At 42.5% G+C, this 12,271-nt stretch overlaps 1 protein-coding gene across 1 annotated transcript in view; it reads left to right on the forward strand.

Annotated features, from left to right (window-relative positions):
* Positions 1 to 236: 236 nt before the first annotated feature.
* Positions 237 to 12,271, forward strand: part of DCAF12 (DDB1 and CUL4 associated factor 12) — a 37,205-nt gene continuing 25,170 nt past the window's right edge. The window contains exons 1-2 of the mRNA XM_012656955.1: positions 237 to 638; positions 1,759 to 2,013. Coding sequence (XP_012512409.1) covers positions 561 to 638; positions 1,759 to 2,013 — 333 coding nt within the window. The 5' untranslated portion in view covers positions 237 to 560. The remainder of the gene's footprint in view (positions 639 to 1,758; positions 2,014 to 12,271) is intronic.

Consider the following 12,271-nt stretch of genomic DNA (forward strand, 5'->3'; position numbering starts at 1 on the left):
CCCAACAGTGCTGGGAGTCCTCACTTCCGGGTGCAAGCAGATAGGCGGGCTGGGGTCCGAGGTCAGCGGCCAGAAACTAGATTCCCTTGCTCGTCCACCGCCAGCGGCCGCCAAATGACCGTTGGAAAAGGTCGGGCTACGGCTAGGCAACAGCCGCAAACTCTCCCCGAAGCCCTAAATCCCGCCTGGCTCGTTCCGGCGGTGTCTCCGTGACGACGCGCTGCGAAATGCGGCTGCGCGAAGCTGACGGGGCGCGGGCGAGAGGGAAGGGGTGTTTTGGTTCTAGCCGCTCGCCGTCCTTTCCAGACTCGGTCGTCTGGAAAGCTTTTCGTTCCTGCTTTTCCTTCCCCTTTCCCTTCTCTTTCCCAGCCCCAATCCTTCCCCCCTCTTTCCCATCTGTCTGCCTCTCGTTTTTCTACTACCGCCCCGGGTCCGGGCCATTTTCCGGGCCGTGCGCACTACGGTGCGCGGCCCCGGGGCCCAGTATATGACCCGCAGTCCTGCTACCCCTCGCTTCCCCCGCCCCATGTGGCTGCGGGGCCGCGGCGGCGCTGCCCACTATGGCCCGGAAAGCAGTTAGCAGGAAGCGGAAAGCGCCGGCCTCGCCGGGAGCTGGGAGCGACGCTCAAGACCCGCAGGTGAGGGCTGAGAGGCCGGGACCTGGGTAATGATGCCTTGGTGCCTGGCCCAGGCACCAAGAGGGGGCTTGGGTCTGAGATGCTGGTACAGGATACCGGGTCCAAGATCTGTAGTCATAGGCGGGACAAGAATGGGGCCTGAGCCTATACAGTCACGGCCGGGCCCTTTAGAGTTCACTGTAAAGCAGGTAGGCCAGAGCGGTGAGGAGTCAAAGGAGCTCAGAAATGGGGCATATTCCTCGGGAGGCGTGCAATCAGGAGTAGGACTTGAGGAGAAACCAGAATCTTGGCTTTAGAGAAAGGAGAAAACGAACTTAAGGGGAATCGGTAACAAAACCAGCCTCCCAAGAGATACTAGCAGGGAGAGTCTTTCAGGGCCCCCGGAAAGCTGGGATGACTGCGTCCCTCATCGAGGAAGGAGTCTTCCTATGAATATGAAGCCATGAGCTGGGCCTTTTGGCACTTGAAACCCTGCAGAAGAAACAGCAATTCCCAGGTATCATCTCTATACCGCCCTCTTTGGAGAGGAGGGCTTTCTTGGACTTGGATTCGGACTGTGGTTTCCCCGTGCCCACCACCCCGTTGGTGTTTGATTTTTCGAATTCTGCAACTGCCTTCAGCACGGGCGTGATGATAGAGCAGCGGCCATTTGATAGTTCATCCCTGGGACCCCAGTCTGGCTCCTTGGGCTGCACCCTCCATGCTCCGCGGGGAGTACAGGCTGAGAGGGAGAAGGGGGCTAGGTAGAGATGCAGCCCAGGTCGGTATGGAAATCACCTGGGCATTCATTCCCTTCCCTATCAAAAATAGCTATAGGAGATCTGAATCCTTCGCTCTTAAAAGGTCTAGTAAACCTTTTGGTCTGTTCTTTTCTGCTTCCATTCCCTTGTTTTTCAGCCCTTGTAATTCACATAGGTAAGTTTGACTATGAGCGACATCTTTTCAATGTTGGAAGAGTTAAACTGGACTTTCTGGATCACAAGACTCGTTCTTTTGTGTTTGTATTTATGCTGTATGTAAATCCTGCAGGATGAGTTCTTGGTGATTTCTACAATACAGTGGCTCTCTTGTTCTGAATAAAAGTAGCTGAAGCCCTGATTTCTAATGTTGCTTTCCACAGTTTGGCTGGGATCACTCTCTTCACAAAAGGAAAAGACTCCCTCCAGTGAAGAGATCTTTAGTTTACTACCTAAAGAACCGGGAAGTCAGGCTACAGAATGAAACCAACTACTCCCGAGTGTTGCATGGTTATGCAGCACAGCAACTTCCAAGTCTCTTGAAGGAGAGAGAATTTCACCTTGGGACCCTTAATAAAGTGTTTGCATCTCAGTGGTTGAATCATAGGCAAGTGGTGTGTGGCACAAAATGCAACACGGTAAGTGTAAGTGTCTGGGAGGACATGAACTTTGCACTAGGTCCTGAACATATGGCTCTAGAATTTCTCACTGCTCATTTTCCCCATCAGTTTCTTTCAGGAGGGAATTGCATTATGCTCTATTTTCTCCTGTTGATGATTTCTTCTTCCATTTTTCTATGCCTCTTCTCACTTCTACATTTCTTTTTTGATAAGTCTTCAAAGAAATGTATATCTTTAGGCCTCTTGCCCACTGGATATGCTGCTTCTAATTTTTTTTTTTTGCCTCATCTTTTTATGTTGTTTTTTAAGTCAAGAGGCCTCAAAGGAAATACTTAGGAAATGATGTTGAGAGCATCATTCAGGATACATAACAGTGAAAACCAAGTCGTTATCTGCCAGCCTAAGGACATATGTAGAAGTGTTTAAAATAGCACTTGGCTGAAGATAGGAATAAGGCAAACATTGTTTTTTAGGGAATAGACTCTAAAGATGTATAAACTGAAATATGAGAGAAGTGTGAACCATTTCCTATAAGGAAGGCAGAGAATGTGTGTCTGGTGGTGTATTTCAGGGTGTAAGCATTTGCTCTTTGGAAAGTAGCCTTTTAAAGAGAGTGACTTAAAAGATAGTTATAAATGAATGAAGGGAAAAATTTATCAGTAAGTTATGTAACCAACATAATTATAGGCAATGATAAAATAATTCAAATAGATATGACTGGGTATGGTGGCTCACGCCTGTAATCCCAGTGCTTTGGGAGGCCAAGGCAGGAGAATCACTTGAGGCTAGGAGTTTGACACCAGCCTGGACAACATAGTGAGACCCCCATCTATACAAAAAACAAATATATTAGCTGTATGTGTTGGCATGCGCCTGTAGTCCTACCTACTTGGGAAGCTGTGGCAGGGGGTGGGAAATGGTTAGGCCCAGCTGCTGCCTTCATTTTCATCTCACGCTGTGTGAATAGACAAGTAATGTCATAATGGCTGATTAAATTGACCCTAAACAGAAACACATCTTGGATCAGTTGAAAAAGGGAAGGCTGCTCTATCTAGATCAAGAAAATCTTAAGTGCTAGAAGTGTCTGTTTATAAAGGACATAGGCATAAGTTTAAACAGTTTTAAGGAAGGAAATAATACCATGGTGGTTGGGACCAACCTTTCACTTCCTCTTCCGTTGAAGGTTGCTTGCCTTATACAGAAGCTTTCAAAACTAAGTAGTGGTAACAAGCCTCCATAAAACTTTGTTTTCCTAGTCTCAAGCTGCCCACTTGTGGTTTGAGAACTGTCATCGTTGTCACTTGGAGTGGAAAAGGAATGTTTTGCTTAGAAGAGTTTATTCTACTCCCCACACGTGTATCATAGTGTTTAGCCCAGCAAATATTGCTGAATTGTAAACTGAATTATTCATCATAGTCTGTCTTCTGCGTCTTGAATTTATTGACACTATTTTGAAGATGAGCATGTTAAGTAATAATTTAACCTACTCTTAATATTAATAGCTGCCTCTTTCTGTCTTCCTACATCCTCATTCCTAAAGTGTTTTGTCTGCGGTGCAGGTTTCATTTTATAGTTAGTGTTTGTTTTTATTTATCTTCCAAAACCAAAGCAAGAAACCAGGAACACTGCTTTTCTCTGGACTTTGTGACATTTGGCAAATGATTCCCTTATTTATGCCTTTGTTTTTGCATCTGTAAAATGGAATTAGTAATACCTAGTACTTAGAAAGTGGCTGTGTGCATCTGGGAAATACTTAAGTTAGCAATATCTTACTTATTCCAAAATACTAGTAGTGATAAAAATGAATCCAAAACCTTTTCCAGTGCTCTTTGCACTTCCCTAAGTTTGAAGAACGGAAAGTTATTTAAATAGAACCATCTTTGGATAATATGTGAAGATTTCAGAAGAAGGGAGATCATGTAGTTTCAATAGCAAATTAAGTTTTGATGTAGTGAAGTCTTACCATCAATGAAATGATTTAAATATATTCAGTAGGAGAAGTATACCCGCAGTCATTCATATTTTATAATAACTCGTTAATATGTGTCTGCAGGTTAGAAGCTGTTTCTCTCTTTCTTGGCTGGCCATGGCCATCAGCATTTGACCAAATGCACACATACGAAAAAGCCAGGTCATTTCCAAGATAAAACTGGCTTAGGGCTGTAGTATTGAAACTTCTGATGAAACAGTGGGTTGTCATCTAAAAATAAGAGCAGAGGAGATATTTTGGAAGACTTTACTTTAGCTTGATTCAGCGGGTGGGGACTTCCCTGTGCTGTGGGCTAACATTTAAACTTGGGACAGTCATTCAACTCCCATATTCCTTGGCCCAAGTGAGCACAGCGATAATAGCAAGGATAGCCAACTTGTGTTTTTATCATTAATAACAAATAATGTGGTCATGTTTTTATTAAACTACTTAAAGAGGTAGAGGTAATACAGCCTTAATTAGAACATGGGCCTGGCAGCCAGGATGGGTAGGTATATTTTCCTGCTTTGGAGTTAAAAACTCAGATTCACTGCACAGCCAGACAGAAAAGCTAAGTGAAGGGAAGCTTGCTAGGCACAAGACAGTAAGGAGTGGCGGGGACTGCAGAGAACCAGAGAAGGCATTCTTGGCTCCAGCTAGTTGTTGCCATGTAGGAATTTGGGCCTTCGGGTAGAGATTTTCTTTCTTTTCTTTTCTTTTTTTTTTTTTTTTTTTTAAAGAGAAGCTGGAAATCTGGACTTTATGGGGGGAAATATTGACTATTTATGAGGAATATTGAAAATCCAATATGACACAAGCTTTAGATCTCTAGAAGAGAGTTGTGAGATTGAGGTTGGAAAGGTTGATTAGGATGAAATTGTGGAAGCCCTTGAATGTCAAGCTAAGATTTTATTCTGTGGGAAATGTGGAGAAAGTGGCCCAAGGATTTTCAGCAGAGAATGACATGGTTGGAGTAATGCTTTAGGGAGGGCAATTACAGGAAGCTAGTGCCATAGTATAGATGAGAGGTAGTGAGGGGCTAAGTCAGGACAGTGGCAGGAAAAGGGCAAGGAGGAGAGAGATATAAGACATATTAGAGTCAGAATCTATGGATGATGACATATTCAGGTTTAATCTGTTGTGGAGGAATAAGTCAAAACTAATATTCATGTCTTAAATGTGGATAACTTGAAAGATGGCAGGGTGAATATTAAGGGGCAGATTTGAGATAAAATGAGTGTAATTTTGTGCTTTTCATCAATTAGTTGAAGTTTGGGAGAGGGTAAGAATTGAAGTTGGTGGTTGGGAAGTCATTTATGTAGACAGCATTATTGAAATTATTATACTACCATGGGGGAGAGGGTAGAAAAGGCATTCCTGAGTTCTATGAACCTTTCCTAAAATTTCAAAGTTTTGATTGTATTTTCTGGGCTGTAGGGGGTGGTGTGGAAAGTAGTTCTTAGTTTTCATTCTTAGATTTTTCAAGGGGAGTCTGTGAGCCAAAAATGGTTAAGAAGCATTGATATTGAAACAGGAGCTGAGGACAGAACCTTGGGGAACACTTACATTTATGGGGCAAGAAAAACTGCTGTAGGGGAGCCGGATCTCAGAGGAAACCCAGAAGAGTACAGAAAACAATTCAAGAAAGAGGGGCTGGGCCAGGCACGGTAGCTCACGCCTGTAATCCTAGCACTCTGGGAGGCCGAGGCGGGCGGATCGTTCTGAGCTCAGGAGTTCGAGACCAGCCTGAGCAAGAGCGAGACCCCGTCTCTACCAAAAAAATGGAAAGAAATTAATTGGACAGCTAAAAATATATGTAGAAAAAATTAGCCGGGCATGGTGGCGCGTGCCTGTGGTCCCAGCTACTCAGGAGGCTGAGACAGTAGGATTGCTTCAGCCCAGGAGTTTGAGGTTGCTGTGAGCTAGGCTGATGCCACGGCACTCGCCCCAGGCAAGAGAGCGAGACTCTGTCTCAAAAAAAAAAAAAAAAAGAAAAGAGGGGCTGGGCATGGTGGCTCACGCCTGTAGTCTTAGCACTCTGGGAGGCTGAGGTGGGAGGATCGCTTGAGGTCAAGAGTTCGAGATCAGCCTGAGCAAGAGCGAGACCCCATCTCTACTAAAAATAGAAAGAAATTAGCCAGACAACTAAAAATATATGGAAAAATTAGCCGGGCATGGTGGCGCGTGCCTGTGGTCCCAGCTACTCAGGAGGCTGAGACAGTAGGATTGCTTCAGCCCAGGAGTTTGAGGTTGCTGTGAGCTAGGCTGATGCCACGGCACTCGCCCCAGGCAAGAGAGCGAGACTCTGTCTCAAAAAAAAAAAAAAAAAAGAAAGAAAGAGGGATGTTTGGGGAGGGGCACAGTTTGAGAAGGATGGTAATAGGCAGAGTGATGATGTGTGTCGTTCGAAATACTTAATTTTAGACATGAACTCCTGTTTTCCATTGTCGATGGCTTCTAGCCAAAGACTATCAGGGGACTCACCTGTGGTAGAACAAGTTAGATATAATTGCTCATTACACATAAGGAGAACCTGCACCATAGGGAAACAAGGGCCTCTCAGTAAGAGTGTTAGAAAGGAATTACAAGAATGGGGATTGTGTCAGGTGATTTGGGATAAGCCTTAAGGAAATAGGACTTTGCTCCAGATCAAATACTGTCAGGATGGGGGGAGATTCTGTTTGGGAATCTTAATGTTATCTAGGAGGAGGTTAAAGCTATCATCGGTAAAGATGAAGCACTCACTCGTATTAGATTAAGGGGATGTTTGATCTTTTTGTGGTTTATTATTTTTTTATTTGTATAAATTGATGGGATACAAGTATAATTTTATTTTATATGCATAGAGCCTCATAGATTGCGTAGTGGTGAAGTCAGGGCTTTTAGGGTATCTGTCACCACAGTAATACATGTTGTCCCCATTGAGTAATTTCTTATCATCTACCCTTGTCCCACTCATCCTTTTGAGTCTCCATTGTTTATCATTCCATTTGTACACATTTGATACACTTTACATCCATTTGTACACATTATTTAGCTCCCATCTATAAGTGAGGACGTGTGGTATTTATCTTGCTGCATCTGACTTGTTTCAGTTAAGATAATGGTCTACAGTTCCATTCATGTTGCTGCAAAAGACATGATTTCATATATGTTATGGCTGAATAGTATTCCTTTTTGTGGTTTAGACAGTGTCCATGTTTTGGTCTGTGTTCTGATATGATAACGCAGTGGCCTTGTCTGGTGTTGATGTTCTGTGAAATTATTTGTTTTCACCAGAATACCAAGCCAAGCTAACTTTGGATGTCAGGGTTGCTTTTTTCTTTTACACCATCTCCCAAAGTACTGGTCAGAGATATACTGCTGACTTCACAGATGGACTTGGTGGATTGTAGTGAAACAGACAGATGAGTTTTGGCTGCTATTTTCTGGCAGAAGAGAGGGAGAACTTTTAGACAGCTTAATTTCACAGGTGGAGTGGAATAGTAGGCACCAGGGTTGAGAAAATAGCTCTGATATTATGTCCCTGAATTTACATATTCAGATTCCTGAAATCATAAAAGAAGAATATAAAACTCAATTTGAGACACAGGGAGGCAAAATATGATTAAGTGTGGGAGTTTTGCTCGGGCCAGATTTTTATTCGGTTCCCTTTGTCTTACTGTTTTATTTTCCCAAAGGGATACAACCTTTTACAAAATGCTTTAAAATGCTTGCAGAATTCCTTGGGACCCACCCCCCATGTATGTCTCTTTATTTTTCCACCTACATTGACAGGTTAACGGTATTCTTACCTGAATGATCTATCTATATTTTGTAGTTAAGCTAGTAACCTGCCTCTCTTTTTTTTTTTTTTGGTAGTATGGTCATTTTCACAATATTAATTCTTCCAATCCATGAACGTGGGATGTCTTTCCATTTTTTGTGAACTCTTCAATTTCTTTCATCAGTGTTTCATAGTTTTCCTTGTAGAGATCTTTTACTTCTTCCTAGGGGGATCTTTGTTTTGTTTTGTTTTTTAGGTATTGTAAATGGGATTGCTTTTTTGATTTCTTTTTCCACTAGTTTGTTGTTGGTATATAGAAACACTACTGATTTTTCTATGTTAATTTTGTATCTTGCAACTTTAGCGAATTTGTTTATCAGTTCTAAGAGTTTTTTGGTGGGGCTTTTAGGGTTTTCAATATGTAAGATCATGTCGATCTGGTGAGGTAATCCCAGCACTTTGGGAAGCAGAGGCCAGAGGATCATGTGAGGCCAGGAGTTCTAGATTGCAGTGAGATGCGATTTTGCTGCTGCACTCCAGCCTGGGTGACACAGCGAGACCTTGTCTCTAAAACAAACAAAAAAAAAGACCATGTCATCTGCATACAGGGACGATTTGACTTCCTCCTTTACAGTTTGGATGCCCTTTATTTCTTTCTCTTGTCTAATTGCTCTGGCTAGGTCTTCTTGTACTATGTTAAATAAGAGTGATGAGAGTGGGCATCCTTGTCTTGTTTTCAGAGGAAGAGCTTTCAGTACACTGTTAGCTAGCTGTGGGTTTGTCATATATGGCCTTTGAGGTATGTTCCTTCTACACCTAGTTAGTTGTTGAGGGTTTTTATCACATACTTTTTCTGCATCTGTTGAGATGATCATATGGTATTTGTCCTTCATTCTATCAATGTGCTATATCACGTTTATTGATTTGCTAACTATTTTCTTTAAAATGGCATATGGTTAATCTTTGTCTGGTAAGAGATGTTCAGATTTATCCCAAAATATAGGTGATAGAACTGATAAACAAATTGAGGGCTGGACACAGTGGCTCATGCCACTGTGGCAGCACTTTGGCAGGCTGAGATGGGAGGATCACTTGAGCCCAGGAGTTTGAGACCAGCCTGGGCAACATAGCAAGACCTTATCTCTACAAAATAAAAAATTAGCCAGGTGTGGTGGTTCATACTTGTAGCCCTAGCTACTTGGGAGGGTGAGGCAGGAGGATTGCCTGAACCCAGGAGTTTGAGGCTGTAGTGATCTATGATCATGCCACTGCATTCCAGCCTAGGCGTAGAGCTAGGCCCAGTCTTTAAAAACATAAGAAAGAAAGAAATTGAAAATAAAAATTAGTCTTTGACTTATTTTCAGAATATTTGACTCTGTTGGGAAGAAGATTTTCGATGTAGAAGTGTTAGAATTGCTATGTTGGCAGGTTCATTGTGTTGGGGCACATGGGCAGAAGTGTTTCTAGATTGGAAGTAATTGTGGCAGAGATTCTATGCAATCTTAATTCATGTTATAAGGCATTAGAAAGAGCAGCGATAAGAATGAGTTCATACCTCTTATAGGTGATAGTACCAAAGTTGTTTTTTTTTTCTCTGCCTGTTTCTTGTCTACATCTTTGGGAAGGCCTTGTTCGGATTGGCACAGGTATGGGCCCCAGAAATTCTGTTTAGTACAATGCTTTGCAGACTTTGGGTTACCCTCTATATGTGAGGAAATTAATGGTGAAGATTGTTTGGGCCCAAGCAGCAGTCACATAAAAGAATTCAAGAAGACTATTTAGGACATCTTTTCTCACTAAGGATGTTAGTGGTGTTTAGGATGGGATTTTGCCTCATATTGTAGGATTTTCACATTCCTAGCTTCTGCTCCGTAGATGCCGGAAATGAGCACCCTCCACCTCCCACATCCCTGCATCTGACAATTAGACACATGCATACAAATACACAGATACATGTGCATGCATTTTCAAACATTTGTCGTCCCCCCCCCGCCCCCGCGTTAACAACTATTGCAGAGCTTAAAGTGAGTATTTTTCTCTTAAGTGATCTGAGCCCTTTATTTCAGATATAGCCTGTTTGAGGCTTGGGACATTGGAAAGTGAACAGAGGAGGAACATATTGACCCTATGCTTGAAACTTCTTTCCCTAGCTGGATCCTTGATAGGCATTACAGTCAGAGAAAAAGATTTTTATTCTCAAGCTGATATATGGATATTTTTCTGTTGGAATGGGATCAGTACCTAGATCTAGTTCAAGATGAGAGGTTAGGCAAATATGAGTTTTTCCTGGTGACATCTAGAAGTATTGCTTTCCTGCCTGAACCTTAAGCATGAGACTGTTCACTGTTTGTATTTTGTTTGTTTCCTGGTCTAGGATATCAAGGGAAGAAACTGGTGCAAAATTGGCAACTGGGTCGAATCTGGGATTATGATCGGGCTACAACATTGGGCTTCTTAAGCTGTTGGTTCCACTTCAGAGGCGTTATTTGCCTTTGGATCTGTGGATGCCACCAGTCCCTTTTCATATGTTAAGTGGAGGTGTTCCCATCAGGATGGTTTTCTAATGTGAGAGGAATTGGAAAGTATTTCTACATCTCATTGGCTAGAATGTAGTGGGACAATTTTGTGGTTTGTGTCTACATTTATTAAATCCATAAACATCTGTTGCAGGCCGGGCGCAGTGGCTCACACCTATAATCCTAGCACTCTGGGAGGCCGAGGCGGGCGGATTGTTTGACCTCAGGAGTTCGAAACCAGCCTGAGCAAGAGTGAGACCCCATCTCTACTAAAAATAGAAAGAAATTAATTGGACAACTAAAAATATATAGAAAAAAATTAGCCGGGCATGGTGGCACATGCCTGTAGTCCCAGCTACTTGGGAGGCTGAGGCAGTAGGATTGCTTGAGCCCAGGAGTTTGAGGTTGCTGTGAGCTAGGCTGACGCCACGGCACTCTAGCCCGGGCAAGAGAGTGAGACTCTGTCTCAAAAAAAAAACAAAAAAAAAACATCTGTTGCATTTCTCCTCTGTGTAGCAAGACACTGCCTAGTGTCGGTTTGCCATGATATAGAAACAAATCCCAAACAGAGGTGGAAGGGACTGTAATGATAATGGAGTTCATGCAGTGAATTCTAGCCAGGCACAATGTTGCATGCCAGTAGTTCCAGCTACTCAGGAAGCTGAGGCAGGAGGATCGCTTGAGCCTAGGAGTTCAAGGTTATAATGTGTGATGATCACACCTGTGAATAGCCACTGCATCCCACCCTGGGCAACATAGTGAGATCCCCATCTCTTTAAAAAAAAGAAAAAAAAAATAATGGAGTTTCAACCACTGACCTCCATGTCTCCTTTTATAGTTACAGAAACAGACCCAAAGGAGGAAAGTGATGTGCCCGAGATTCCATAATGAAATAGAAGCAAAGTTAAGTCTGGACCCAGTTCTCGTGTTCCTTGTCAGAATTCTTTATATTATACCTAGTACCTCTCAAACCTTTTCATTGAAATACCCCTAATGGCAGAGGACTACTCAGTGGGTATCCGGACAGTACTGAGCCAGTGTGAAATTTCTTTGAAGTTCCAAGAATATTTTATTATAGATATTGTTGTGGATTTTACATTTTGTACTATAATATATTCACAATTCTCTTTATATAAAAATCCTGTGCTGAGAGGTGGAAATCTTCCTTCATCTCCTGATTAAATTAATGCTCTAGGAAGATGGGTGTCATTTTTTTCCTGTAAAAAACACAACACTACATCATGTATAATACATGGATTCTGATTCCAATCTCTGCCTAGCTTACCTGGGATATGATACATAGCCACATGCAAAGTTAATTACAACATAAATGCCTCATTAGTAGTGCAAACCATGAGTGCTCCTAGGAGGAAGTTGTTATTCATAGCTAGGGTATTCAGAGAGGATTTCCTAGGGAGAAAAGGGTTTCATTGATGGGAAGGAAACAAGGGTGTCTATCCTATAGCAGAGTCAGGAAAATACAAGGAATATTAAGGAACTCTGAATGAACCCATTTGGCTTATGCAAGGCAGAAAGTATATGGAAAGAGAGACTGTGACTCAGTCACTAAGAGTTGAATGGCAAGGGCTAACTGAATCTTTCTTGGATGATTTTTTTTTTCCTTTTCCCTTTGGTTCATGTTTAGCTTTTAATAGTGAATAATCTTGTTAATTACCTTTCTCATCTTGAGAATTGGAGTCACGTGCTTTTCAGCATGGCCCCTGGTGAATTTAGGGTCTGTTTCTATAGCCCTGTGTCCTTGGGGATGAGGAAACTTTGGTTTTTGAGAGCAGAGCTGGGAAGTGCCTGAGAGGCCAGATACCTGGGGGAAGTGCTAGTTACTTAAGTTGATTCCTGTTCTCTGTTAAGCCCTCCTTTAGAAGCCTGACCTCCTTGCCCCCAAGGCCTAATTATTTGAATGGCTGCCATATTGCCAAAGCAATAAAGAAGTTCCATGAGTTAAGCATGGCTTCTTTTACCAACCTATCTTTTAAATTGATAGATATTTGATTTCTCTCATTGTTT

Source organism: Propithecus coquereli, unplaced genomic scaffold (genome assembly GCF_000956105.1).
Source record: "Propithecus coquereli isolate 6110/MARCELLA unplaced genomic scaffold, Pcoq_1.0 Scaffold114, whole genome shotgun sequence".
In the NCBI taxonomy this organism is placed as follows: domain Eukaryota; kingdom Metazoa; phylum Chordata; class Mammalia; order Primates; family Indriidae; genus Propithecus; species Propithecus coquereli.